General features: G+C 52.1%; 1 protein-coding gene across 3 annotated transcripts; it reads right to left on the reverse strand.

Annotated features, from left to right (window-relative positions):
• Positions 1-1,458: 1,458 nt before the first annotated feature.
• Positions 1,459-12,200, reverse strand: TREML2 (triggering receptor expressed on myeloid cells like 2). 3 transcript variants are annotated; one of them, XM_045071112.1, is made up of 5 exons: positions 11,285-12,200; positions 8,794-9,142; positions 4,817-5,234; positions 3,669-3,775; positions 1,459-3,364 (listed from the first exon to the last, which is right to left on the reverse strand). In XM_045071112.1, the coding sequence occupies exons 1-5, from the start codon at positions 11,351-11,353 to the stop codon at positions 3,270-3,272; spliced, it is 1,038 nt and encodes a 345-aa protein (XP_044927047.1). In that variant the 5' UTR covers positions 11,354-12,200; the 3' UTR covers positions 1,459-3,269. The 3 variants fall into 3 exon arrangements, with proteins under 3 accessions (XP_044927047.1, XP_012917926.1, XP_044927048.1); XM_013062472.2 differs by having other exon boundaries at positions 8,794-9,114; positions 11,285-12,197; XM_045071113.1 differs by lacking the exon at positions 3,669-3,775 and having other exon boundaries at positions 3,278-3,364; positions 8,794-9,114; positions 11,285-11,360.
• Positions 12,201-13,695: the final 1,495 nt, after the last annotated feature.

Here is a 13,695-nt window from a genome sequence, read left to right on the forward strand (position 1 = left end):
AGTGAAGCTGGGGACATAATCGGTGGGGGGAGATGGATGCAGGAGGATGGGACCTGGGGGGGTTCCTCCTCCAGGTCACCCCAGTTCCCCAGTTCCCAGCCTGCCATAATCACTCCATAAGCATTTGTCAAAGGACCACAGTCATCAAGCACATTTTAAGGAATAATTGTCATTAGAAGAGCTACTATAATCACAGGTTCTTTACAACCCAGAAAGAAGAAAACCCCGTGAAAATGCAACGTGGCAGGTCAGGCATGTGGTGTGCAGACTCTGAGGTGGAGATGAGCACAGCAGGCCTAAGGTGCCCAGGGAACAAGCCGGGACTAGGAGGACAGGAAGCAGAACAGGACAACAGGAAGCTCAGGGTGTGAGGACTTCCGAGGACAGGAGGCTTTCCAGGATGGCAAGGGAATGATGGAGCTTCAGGCCCTGCAGCGGCCCTTTGGGAGTGGGCGGTGGCACGTGGCCACCTTCAGGTCTCTCCGGGAAGGGCCTGGCTCTGTGCAGCTGCAGCAGCCCCCAGAGGGACTCTCACTACTCCCAGCAGTGGGGTAAGAAGTACATCAGCCTGAAGGAGAAGCATCCCCGACTCAGCACCATGCAGCCATATGGGAGAACTGTAACCCTGAGGCTTGCTTGCTGGCGTCCCTGTGGGGGCATGTGTGCCCCATGGTGATGGACTCACCTGCCATGCTCTGCAGAGGAAAACCCCCTCAGTGCTGGTTTGTTTGTTTGTTTGTTTGTTTGTTTAAATGTGTCCTTGCCCTTGGTCACGACAGGAAGCCCTTCACAGGTGTGTCCCATCATCACAGCCCACTGTTCAGGAAGCTTCACTGCCTTACCCACTAAAGGCAGCGGCAGCCCTGGCCCGTTCAATACTCGCAGGTGTCCCGCCTTTCCCTGCCCTCTGTCTGTCCGGGCTCTGGGGCCTCCTGCAGCTCCAAGGCGAGGAGGAGGAGCAGGAAGGAGAAAATGAAGTGCTGGGGCTTTGAGGACAATGTCCCAGAGCACTGGAGGTCCAAAGAAGCCCCTCAGGGCCCACCGAAGGTGGAGAGCAGGGGCAGGGCATCTAGAGCACTTTCTAAGTGCCCTGAGTTCTTACTGTGGGGTTCATGTGGGAGCAGGATCTGTGGGTGGGCACGTGGCGCAGGCCCCCCCACGGAGGCTCCCCCCACTCCCTCCGTTCCAGAAGCCTCTCATCCTGGGCAAAAACGGATGGCAGGTCTCCTCACAGCTTCCCTGCCTAGCATCAGGGCACAGCCAAATGCCTCTGCCTGGGTCCAGCGCCCACAATGTGAGGCCTGACATGTGCCCATGTGCCCCTCTGCCCTCCCTTGCCCCTTCCAGTTGAGCACAAAACAGAGAAATAGGATCCAAAGGTCTTCAGTGCAGACAAAGACCACTGGAGCTGGAGGAGAGCTTGCAGGCCAGCAATCACGAGGCATTTACTCAGGTGCGTGAGGTTCAGGTGACTCCTTTTTATCCCAAAGGCAGTCTTGAGAGGTAGGCATTAGTGTCCCCTTTCACAAGAGACGAAAATGAGAGCCAGCAGGGTTAGTGACTCACACAGGGTTACACAGACAGGTGGCCTCACTGGGCCGCAGTCCTAAGCCCTCTGCTGTTCTCTCACAGGATTCTCAGATGAGGCAGGGCGGTCAGTGTGCTGTTGTAGGATCGCGAATGGAGGGGGGCTCTTAGGGAGCTATTTTCCCCCAGGGATATTAAGCCCCCTCCTAGTTAGACACCAAGGTCATGGCCACCCTCTCCTTGTAGGGAGGATGAGGGGGCTGGGGAGGGTGGGGTGTGTGTGTGTGTGTGTCCTGGCACCAGGTTTGTCAGTTCCTCAATCTGAGTCTCTCCTCTAGTGCCCTCTCCTGGACATAGGAAAGAGGTGCCTCCTCCGTGCAGTCCCCCGGGATTATCTCCGGCCCCTTTCTCTCTCCCCAAATCCATTCTGGAGTGGTCTCCCAGCTACCCATCAAGGCCTGAGCTGTGTCACTCTCCTGACTATGACATTTGCTCCCCCACCTGGGAGGTCCCTGTCCCAGGGTGGGGAGTGAAGATGTCATATCAATCCCTGGGGGCTTATTCCAGATGCTCAGGCTGGTAGAGCCCCTGTTCCATGGGACAAAGCCAGCCCATATTCTCCAGTCCTCACTGTGGAAGAGGACAAGTCTGAGCCAGGAGCCAGTGAAGCTGAGGCCAGACTCCTTGAGCCATTGGGCCCCCATCAAGGCTCCTCAGCTCCATCCTCCCTACCCCTACCCCACCCAGGTGTTCCTCCAGCTATGCTCTGTTCCAAGCTGTCCTTGCTGGGTCGCAAGTAGCTCCTCTCTTCCCAGGGGACAGGGAGTCCCAGGGGAAGGCAGATGATCTACTCTTTCTCTGAACCATGGCCTCCCCTGCAGTGGACTCTGGAGGGCTCTCATTCTCCTGTGGGAGCTCAGACCTGGAGCTGGGAACTGGGGGAGAGGGCCCTGAGTGCAGCCTCTACACACCAGTCTGGGGACGGGCTGATCCTGACACCATGCAGCTCTGGGAAGCCTGGTCACAGCTTTCCCTGGAGAGCTGGCCAATGGGTAGCACCAGTGGGAGGGTGGGCTCTGCTGGTTCCCAGGACTTGAGTGACAAGCAGCTACGGTCAGGGCAGGACACATCTAGAGGCCCATCAGAGGTCACGGGACCCTGTGGATGGGGAACTTGAACTGCGCTGGGGTCCTCTACTGCCAACAGCCCTGTGGACCTCCAGCTCTTGGTCGCTGTTCCTTCCCCTCCATGGCAGGACCCTTGAGACACTGATTGCCTCTGGGACTCTTTTGCTTCCCCAAGCACATGGGGAAGCTTGAGGGGAGCAGAGGAAAGCTGAGGACACAGGGTTCCAGATGGGGAGAGGGCAGCCGTTCACCTGTCCGCTCCCCTCTGCTCCATAGCAAGGGGTTCTGAGGCCCACAGAACCCTCTGTGTACAGCACCGTCAAGTCTTCCCCACTACCCAGAGGGGACCCAGGGCTCTGCGGCTCTGAGCTGATTCCCCTCGGTGGATTCCCCTGGGGTTTCCTGCCTGGTACCCCCAATCTGGGGGCTGTCCCAGGCCCCCGGCAGCCCAAGAGGACTGAGTGGGTGAAGAGCAGCCTCTGGTTCTGGAGAGGCCTGAGTCCAGCCTTGAGCAAGTCCTCAGCCCTCAGCTGGGTTCCAGTTCAAACAGGCCCCCGTCTTCATCCTCCTCTGGCCTCCAAAGGCCCCTCCAGGAGGAGCTCACGCAATCCATAGTTAAGTTGCCTCAGACCAAGCAGGCTTCCATGGAGGCTCCAGTCTTCCAAGTGGGTCCCTCCAGGGTCTAGCAGGATTGTTGCACACCCTGTAGCCTGTGAAGACAAGGAGAGAGATGCAGAGGGGCAGGGCTCCTGCCTGGGCCAGTCCACTCCTCTTCTGGCTCTGCCCTCTGCTTCCTGCCAGGTCAGCCCTGGAGGGTCATGCCATGCTGTTCCTGCCTGCCTGCCCTCCCCCCACCCTCCTCCCTCTGCCTGGGTGCTGAGCAGTCCTTGTGGCTGGATGCAGATGATGACAGACCACTTGGGGACAGAGTGCAGTCAGGCGCTTTGGCAAGTGTGTCAAGCCCCCGTGCTCTGCCCCTCCCTGCCGGAGGACGGGAGAGTGGGTTGTACTCACTTCCCCTGTGTCTCTTCTTCCAGAGCCCATAGACCACGATCACCATCAGAGACACTGGGAGGAAGATCAGCAACCCCGGGAGCACAATGGAATACGAATCCTGGTGCCTGAGGGGACAGGACAGAGCGGGGAGGCACTGAGCATCCAGGTGCCCCACCTCGACCCATGTCTTTCTGGATGCCACGTAAGAAGAGCCGGGACCAGGAGAAATCCTCACAGCCCTGGTGGGAGTGACTGCCTCCCTTCCTTGGGGATGCAGCCATGGCAGAAGGAAGTGAGGAGCTCAGAGGTCAGGGGAAGAAGTCCCAGGTGGAGAAGGGCATCTCTCCACTTTAGCACCTTCCCTCCATTGTTCCCCCAAACCTGCTCACTGAGGATGAGAAATCTAAGAGACCCCCATTTGTGACAGAAGAAACTGAGAGTCTTGCTCTCCTTGTAGTGAGAGCCTCTCCTCATGGCCCTTCCCTCCTTTGTCCTCTGAAGCAGATGTGGTAGGTGCACAATCTATATGCCCTTGCACCAGCCCTCAGCACCTCCATCTAAATTTTTTTCAGCCCTTGGACCTTCTCCTGTCAGTACAGTCTCTTTGCCACCTCTTTGCAGGCAGCCCTTCACTGATGACCAATACGAGCAGTGTTGGTGTAAGAGTTGGTGTATTAATACCCCAGCTCCCTCGCCCTTCAGCCGGGAGTCTGATCCTGGGCCCCAGAGCTTCCTCTAGGCTTGTGCTCTGCTGCCCACAGTAGTGGCCAGCTTGATTAGGTTCTCTACCAACTGCTTCTTTCTCCCTTATCCCTGCTCTTTCCAGTACCCCAGGTCCCAGAGGCTGCTTCTGGGGGAGCCCATTAAAGCATCCACCATTTCCCACTTTCTACTCCCAAGTCACATCCATGTCCTGCCCCAACCTTCTCCTCTCCACCCACAGACTCATGCTGACCCATCCAACCCTCACTTCTCACTGTCATCCTCTATGTCCTCTCTCCAGCCTGACATCTGGCCTCCCACGACCTCCCATTCAGCATCAGGCCAGACCGACCTCCTGAAAAGGAAAGCTCTGCTATCACATCTGCACCTTGAGGTCTATTCAGGCACCAGTTACTGTTGCTGGATGTGGTCAAAAGCCACCCAAGCCCAGGACCCACAGGTACCTGACAGGGGATAATTTGTTGAGGAGAGACCCGCCGGTGTGGCACATTCCTGTGGTGGGTGATCTGGTTTGCAGATGCCCAGCCCTGGTGGAGATGGATGCTGGGGCAGCAGAGGAGGCTCTGGCATCGCTTGGAGACACAGTCACTGTCTGGGATTCCACGGCCCTGCTGGGCCCCATGGTAGAAGGGCCAGGGCTGGTGAAGCTGAAGCCTGTCATGGAGGTCAGTCTGATGGACTCTGAGGCAGTCGGGGGCACGAGACTGGTCAAGGTGAGGAGGCCAGGAGTGAAAACTGTCATGCTGGTGGTGAAAGGGGCATCAGGGCCTGAGGTGGGGGCTGGGCCCGATGTGACAACAATTCTGCTCTTGAGGATATTGGCCAGCTGTCTAAGAGGAGTACTTCTCCTGGTTGTGGAGGCTAAGGGGTCAGAGAGGGAAGAATGTTAGACTGAGTCAGGGGTCTCGCTGATGGGAACAGATCCTTGTCTCCCCTCCTTGACCCTGGACCAAGGATTCTGCTCTGCTGTGTGACCAAATGTGGGCTTGTCAGGGAGAAGAAGTAGGCACAGTAAAGAAGGAAGAGGCTCTCCCAGTTTCTTTAACTTTCCCTGTCAGGCCAACTCTCCTCCCTGTCTCCGCCTCTCTAGTCATCTCCAGACCTTCCTTATTCCTGCATGCCAAAGAGATTTCTTCACTAGCATGTTGAACAGGGACCTTCCAGGTGTTCCATAATTGGTGACCAGGGTCCAGAAATGAGGACAAGGAAGCACTGAAGGCCCACATTCCAAAGACCGCCTCCAGCAGCAGGGTCAGATGCCCACCTTAAGAGCTTAAGAAGAGACACCTGCTCCCATCATCCATCCACTCAGCCTTTTACCTCACATTTTCTAGAAGGCTGGCATTTGGGTGGTGGAAGAAGAAGGGGTTGTAGAAATCATGAGGTCCCATCTGTGGTGGTGTGGTGGAGTCTATCTTTGCAGAGAGCAAGAGAATTGGAGAGAGATGGTGGGGGAGAGAGAGGGCTGGCACAGGCTGCCACATCCCAAAACTGTGCATGGCAAGGACACACTCCTGAGAGCTAAATGGCCACCATGGAAGGTACCCATCTTTCTGGGCAAGGGAACCCAGAACAAGCAGCACTGGTGAGAGTGGGGATGGGGGAAGAGGCTGACCTGGAGCCAGACCTCCCACATCATCCTACTCAGCAGTGGAGAGACCTCAAAGAACCCTCAGAGAACTCATGTGTGTGTGTCTTAGGAGAGCCAGCATTTAGAGACCCACCCTACAGAGGATGACAAAGGGCTGGGTAGAGAAAAGTAACACCCAACAAAGAGGAGAAGGCAGGATGAGGTTACTGAGAAGAACCCCGCCTTCCCCACCTGCTGGGATGAAGGAGAGGGAGTTAGGCAGCAGGCTAATACCCTCCTTCCTACTCTGGGTGGCTTGGGCCATAACCTATGGTCTTCAAGGAGTAGAAGAGCATATATTGCTAGAAGATTAGAGTTTTTAAATGGGCTGAGGATTTTTTATTCCCTAATAACTGAAAAGGTCTGCTAAGTTGGAATCTCCCCAAATGGTCTTTTTAAAAGGTAGACCATGGGATTTGACAAGGGAGGGGGGTATATGCAAAGAGAAAAACAAAACCATTTCATGTTTGTATCCCTGCAAATTAAGACTTTTATACACTTGATTTTAACTATTTCTTGAGTCTAAAGCAGAACTGGAGAGGGGGAATGAGATTCGGCCCCACATCTTAGAGACAGCAGTTGCCCTAGCTCAGTCACAACAGAAGAGGGGGATGCAGGTGGGCCAGGGGATGGGCAAGGGTCAATAACTCATGCCATCACCATTGGCTGTTTTTTTCATGTTCTCTTGCTGGTTCCTCACTCTTTCTTATCTTATAAATGTGGGGGAAACTCAGGGCTTGACCCTTCTTTCTTTTTTTTTTTTTTAAAGATTTTATTTATTTATTTGAGAGAGAGACAGTGAGAGAGAACATGAGCGAGGAGGTCAGAGGGAGAAGCAGACTCCCCATGGAGCTGGGAGCCCGATGTAGGACTCGATCCCGGGACTCCGGGATCATGACCTGAGCTGAAGGCAGTCGTCCAACCAACTGAGCCACCCAGGCGCCCCCTTCTCTCTTTTTTACACTGAAGGGAGAGCTTCTCTATCCCCTTGATTTTTTAACAGATTTTTTTTGAAATATTATTCACATTCCACATACCACACCCATTTGTAGCACCAAATTCAATGACTTTTAGTCTATTCACAGAGTCATACAGCCACCATCACAGTCAATTTTGGAATATACCCACCGTCTCCAAAAGAAATCCCCACCTTTTAGCTATTAACCTCTACCTCTCCTTCCTTTCCCCCAGCCCTAAGCAACAACTAATCCTCTTTCTGTCTGTATAGAATTCTCAAATCCCCTAGACTTTAAACCATCTTCACAAAGGACTTCCTGGGTGGCTCAGTCAGTTAAGCATTTGACTTTGGCTCAGGTCCTGATCTCAGGGTCGTGGGATAGAGCCCCTCTTCCCTCTGGCTCCCTGCTCAGCAGGGAGTCTCCTTCTCCCTCTCCCTCTGCCTCTGCCCTCCCCCACTCATACTCACTCTCTCTCAAATGAATGGATTAAATTAAAAAAATCTTAAGAAAAAAAAACAAATAAAAATAAACTATCTTCACAGGGATACTTCCCGTGTATATCCCCAGCTCTGACCTCTCAGCTAAGCTCCAGGATTCACTGCTGCTCCATTTGCCCACTTGGGGTTCTAGGAGGTGTCTTGAACTTAACATGACAAAAGATAGCTCTTGATTTTTATCCTCCAAACTAGCATCTCTCCAGCGTCACCCTACCCAATAAATGGTACCGACATGCATCTTGCTGATGGAATAAAAAACCTTACAGTCACTCTTGATTCCTCCCTTTCATTCACCCATCTTACCTCCCAAGTTTACAGAGTGGGCAGGAAGTGCGAACATCACAGATTTGAACCACTTCTCTCCACCTCATGTCCTACTCTAAGACACTCATTCTCAGCCAGAATACACACAATGGCTTCTCGGCTCATCTCCTATCCTTTCACAGTCCACCCTCCACACAGCAGCCATTATACTCTTTTTTTTTTTTTCCCAGCCATTATACTCTTAAAGACAAGTCACAACACACTCCTATAAACACTTCAATAGCTTCCTACTGTACTTAGAATGAAACCCAAATGTGGCATTATAGACTTTAGGGCTGCTGTTTGACTCTCCCAACCTTATCTCCTGCCACTGTGCCCCACACTCAATATGGGGCAGCAACAGAGCCCTGCCTTATACAAGCCCGGCTCTTTCTCACCGCAGGGCCTTTGCACATGCAGTACTCCCTGCCTAGAATACAAAGCACCCACATTTCAACAGGGCTAGAAAGCTCTTCTCACACAGGACTCTGCTTGATGTCATCTGCTCAGGGAGGTCCTCTCTAGTCTCCCATGCTTCACTAGCTCCCCCCCACAACGCTGAGTTACTTCCCAGTTTGTCACACTGCTTGATTTTCTTAAGAACATTTATTGTTATCTATAATTATTCTATAATTATTCTTCTGATGATGAGCAATCGCCTGTCATCTCTCATACGGCAGGACTGTGTCTAGTCTCTGGCACAGATTCGGGACTCGGGGAATGTATATTGAACAGATGATGGAATAAAAACAAAGCACAGAGAGCCCTAAGTGTGAATCTTGTCTCTGCCACTTGCTACCTCTGTGACTGTGGACAAGGTCAGATCCACAGAGGGTTTTTTAGATCTCATTTTCTTCATTGGTAAAGTGGGGGACAACAATGCCTGTGAAGATGTCAGTAAAGGAACCATGAAAACCCTGTAGCACAGCGTGCCCATTGAGGGATTATTCTTCTCACTCCATCTGCTGTGAGTGGAGTATGGGGCAGGGAGGACACCCCTACCCTCCCAGTGCCCTGGCAGGCCTGCTCACCTGGAGACACTTCCAGTAGGAAACCCGTCAGGGGGTACAGGGTTCCTGAGCTGTTGCGCATGCACCAGTACCTGCCGGAGTCCTGGCGCCTGAGGGCCGCCATGGTGATCTTGACCACCTTGGCCTTGGGATCGTCCTGCAGCTGGTAACGCGTCCCCTGTACCCAGCCCCTGGCGAATCCAGGCTCACACCGCTTCCTCCTGATTTTGCACCATACCTTGCCCTCCATGTGGTTTTTGCGGCTCTTGTAGGAGCACTGCACAGACAGAGTCTCCCCTTCAAAGTGCTGGACTTTAGTGTACACGTTCTCGGCAGGGACACCTGGGGAGACACTGCTGGTGAGCAAGGTCTGGAGAGAGAGGAGGAAGGAGGCATCTCAAAGGCTGGGATGAGGGGAGAGGAGGTGGATACGACCCTGCTGTCATGGAACCAGAGTTCCAGGGAGAAACACAGCCCTGCTCTGAAAGAACTCCTCCATCCAAGAGAGGAGATGCACAGGCCCTGCTTCAAACAAGCTCCCAGTCTGAGGGGGAAGACACAGGCCACTCCCTCAAGGAGCTTCCAGTCTTTTGGAGTAGTAGACAGTAGCCCTGCCTTCTGGAAGTTCCCAAACTAGAAGGAAGACAATAGTCCATGCCCTTGGTGCGTTCTAGGATGAAGATGTAAGACTAGCCCTCAGGGAACTCTCAGTCTGATGGTTGAGACACAGGCACAGCTGTCAGGGAACCCCCAGGCTAATGGAGGAAACTCAGCCTTTACACTCAGGGAGCTCCAACTGACATAGCCCCTTTTTTCATGGTATTTTCTAGCCCAATGGGAAGGTAATAGCCCCATCTTCAGGGTCTTGTGGGAAAGACCTAGGTCTTGTCCTCAGTGAGAGATATACAGAAGTCACAAAGTTACAAAATTCCAGAGCACAAACAGCTTAGATAAAAAAGAAAATCCAATCTTTGAAAAAATTAAGAGTAGTTATTTATTTCACAAATAACTTCATCATAGTTATCTTTTAAATAGCAAGATGCTGTAGGTCATTTTTGGTGCGGTTTCATTTTAAAACATTCTAGTTGCATAAAACCCAGAGATTAAAAATGCACAAACATACAAATAAAGTCCCAATGGAGTACAAACCAAAGAACTATACAATTAGTCACAGTTCATCCATAGCCTGTTACAGTCTCCACCTAGAAATAGATGTGATCTGTGCATTTTACAATCCACGGCTGGCGGGGAGAGAGTAGAACTAGGGCTGAAGGTGGGGAATCAGGGGACAGGGAGACGGGCAAAGCTGCGATGGTCTCCCTCCACTCCACTGCCCACCGTATGCCCAGCATTTACCCCTCTCACATCCCCCAGAGCCTGCCGCCGACACACACACACACACACACACACACACACATTTCTCCCCAGCAGGACAGAGCGGAGAGCACACATTTTGGAGTCTAAATGTCTAAATAAATATGGGTTTAAACCCTGGTTCCACCACTGACTAACTGTGTGAGTAGACCCCAAAAATCTGCTTCTTTATCTGTCTCAGGTTGACTGTGGGAACTGGGCCCCAGGACTGTGCCTGGAAGGGAGGTGGTGCTCCACGTGCTTCCCTTTCTCAAATCCAGGTTGCTTCAGACTTCTCCAGTGGAGCCCAGAGCTATGACAGCCAAAGACCCCACAAATGACAGAAGATGTCTACCTGCTTTCACCCCAGCTGCACTACAGCTGAGAGTTGTGCTAAGGTAGCACCCTGTCTGGACATTCCTTTGTCCTATACAAACCAACAGAATGATCCAAGTCAGTTAACTGGCAGGTGGGAGGTTGGAGGACCCCAGGATTACTTCACACTTCTTCCCTGGCAAGGAGAGGGGGCTTTCTAGGAGAAGTGTGGGGTCGGGAACTCTTGTAAAGGGTCTGTGTTCATTTGTGCCCACCTTCCACCCCTCTCACAGGTGGTGGCCAGAACTGAACAGGAGAGGGTAACTTGGTACCATGGCAATAAGAAAGGCAGGACTGCAGAAGGCCTCCTCAAGGGGCATTTAGTAGCTATGGGGTGAGCGAAGCCTTCAAGGAGGGCTTCCCCCTCAGGACAGGGGGATGAGGAAGAGCGTATTGGCACAAAGCACTCAGCCAGTTAAAACACACACACGTGATGCAATGATTCTTGTAAGAACCAAACAGGGCTTTCTAGAGAAGGGAAGGAGACTTTTTGGGTGAGGAAACAGAGTGTCCGTGATCAGAGGTCCTAACCAAGCCTGGCAGATGAATGGGCCCAACAGCGAGGGTCCAGAGTTTTATCTTAGTTTGTGAGTCCTGTGTTAACTTTGCCTGGGGCCAGATAGTGGGATGTGACCTTCTTACTTGTTAGGAGCCACTAGGTCAGCCCCATCTCCCTTCTCCTCCAACCCCACAAAGCATCAAACAAGATTATTGGGCAAGGAAAAGCAGGGAGGGAGAGTCCAGAAAAAGGCCATTCCCTCCCTCCTATGCCAGCTCCTCTCACCTGAGACAGGGCGCTGGAACCACAGCAGCCCCAGCAGCAACAGCAGGAAGGTGGGAGCCATGGCTCCATCCAGTTGGGGACAGTCACAGGCCAGCAGGGGGCCGGGACACCTCAAATCCAGGGTTAAGGGCCCAGGCCAATGCGGGATGTGCCACTTAGGTCTGCCAGGGAAGGACCTGGCCTTCTCAAAGTGCAGTTGCCCATTTAGGGAAGTGAGGAAGTTGTGGGACCCACAGAGATCGGCAGACCGCAGGGCCCGCAGAGCATACCGAGGGCGGTGCTGGTTGTTGTTCACGCCCTCTTCCCCGAAGCTCCGGGCAGGTGTGGCTGCTCCACCCAGTCTGGGGCCCCTGCAGCGCAGGAAGGGCTCTCAGGGTTTGAAGACTTCCAATCCTTTCCTGGAAACTGCCCAGTGGGTGTGCCTCCTAGCTTGAAGCAGGGGATTGGTGTAGGGGACTGGGGTGAGTTTTCTGGACCCTCAACTACAGGCTCTCTGGGATTCCCTGGGCTCAGAGATCCAGGGGTAGGGTCTCGGGCTGGAGCAGGGCACCTCGGATCCTAGGTTTTCAGCAACACACATTCCAAATGAGTTTTCTTGTCAACTCCATTCATTCATTTCACTCAGCTCTCTATGATGCGCTCCTTCTGGTGCCCTCTTTTGCCAAGTTCCGGGCTGGTCAGAACAGTCCCCCTCGCTCATACTAGCAAAGAACCCCTTCCGAGCTCAAAGATGATCTTATTTCTGCAAAGGTTAGAGTGACGGAAAAAAAGATGCAAATTGTTAAGGCTCAGGGCATAGTTTGGGCTCGCGCTGTGACACGTGGGGACACACACACACACACACACACAAGCTGTCTTTCCTTTTGACTACTCACTTGTCTCCTTATCTTTACCCCTCTCTCGCATTCTCCTACCAACCAGTCTAATCACCCACCAGCTCCGCCCCTCCCCCGCCTCCCTCTTGCAGGCTCCCCTCCCCCGCTTCTCCAAAAGCCACGCCCCCAGCCCCCCCTCCCCGGGCCCCCGGCCTGGCCCCCTGCCGCATGCGCATGCCCACTCAACTTCCTCTCACTCAACCCTATCTTGCCCAGACAGCCGCCGGGCTGCAGCCGAAATAACCCAGCATTTGGCCCAAGACCCCACCCTTCACTCAGTCGAGAGCTCTAAGAATCAGAAAAATAGAATTCTGACGTCCAAGAGCTGTGTCATCTGCTCACTGGGGGCGAGGGGGCCTATACGATTATGTGTTTCCCCCTACGCGCCCTTCTTTTCCTTAGACAGGAACTTTGTTTTCCTTAGACAGGACTCACAAGTAAAAAGTCTTCAACTGAGCTTGAACTCGCAAACACCAAACCAAGGAAGCTTGATCTCTGCTGACTCCAAACTTTCAGTCTCTTAACTTACTCTATTCATTCATTCGTTCCTCTCTACAGTCTTACGCACCACATGAGGTGCCAAGCATATGGGGTAGAGGAATGTCACTTTAGACCTCTCAGCTCCCAGAAGACCTGTTTCACTTTCTTCATTCACCCTTACTGTTTAATAGGTCTTCCCAGTGTTCAGATGACTGCGTTCAAAGGGTCTTTGCCCTCCCAATGCATGGTGTCTTCCTTCCTTTCTTCCATCCCAATCCTAAGTGGCTTCAAGAATGGGAGCGGCGGGGGGGGGGGGGGGGAGGGTTCTACTTACCTCTTGTAGGGACTTATTTCCTGGAATCACAGTGATAGCTGTGACGATAAAACCCAGCACTCTCATTCCACTGAGAGAGGAAGTATAAATTGGATTCATTGTCTCTTGAGAGAAATTTGGAAGGATTTATCAAGATCTCTAAAAATGTGTATCCATCAGGCTTTTAGGAACAAGATGATTTAACATAGCACTAGATTATTTTTCTTTACATTTATATTCCCATCAAAAACTAGGATCTAATTTAGAGTAAAATTCCCCTTTCCACAAAGAAAACTCCAGATTCAGTTTTCTTCAACTTCTTCAGTGAGCTGTACCAAATACATAAAATGAAATAACACCGATGTTACGGAAACCATTGAAGATAGAAGAGGAGATATATCCCAACTTGATTTGTAAGGTCAGAATATCCTTGACACTAAAACCTGACAAGGACATTACAGGAAAAGAGAAGTACAGATGTGCATGCTTTATGCACATAGATAGAAACATTTCTAACAAACCAAAAGCAAATCAAAACCGTCAATGTATATAATAACATAAAACAATATGACCAAATAGAGTTTATCTCAGGAATGCTACCTATGTTCAACATTTGAAAATCGGTCAACCTAATTCATCCCATCACCAGAATAAAGGACAATTATGGGATTATCTCAAACAGATGCAGAAAAAAGAATTTGCACTACTCCCACCATAACCACGACCAATTCATAATTAAAAAC

Source organism: Mustela putorius, unplaced genomic scaffold, assembly GCF_011764305.1.
Source record: "Mustela putorius furo isolate JIRA1106 unplaced genomic scaffold, ASM1176430v1.1 tig00003983_pilon_pilon_pilon, whole genome shotgun sequence".
Lineage (NCBI taxonomy): Eukaryota > Metazoa > Chordata > Mammalia > Carnivora > Mustelidae > Mustela > Mustela putorius.

Bases quoted from the DNA above. Each gene is read 5' to 3' on its own strand.
- TREML2 (XM_045071112.1), bottom strand. From the start codon at position 11,353: ATGGAGCCATGGCTCCCACCTTCCTGCTGTTGCTGCTGGGGCTGCTGT. The intron at 9,143-11,284 runs GTGAGAGGAGCT...CTCTCTCTCCAG, and splicing joins GTTCCAGCGCCCTGTCTCAG to ACCTTGCTCACCAGCAGTGT. The intron at 3,365-3,668 runs GTGAGTACAACC...TTGTCTTCACAG, and splicing joins GAAGAAGAGACACAGGGGAA to GCTACAGGGTGTGCAACAAT.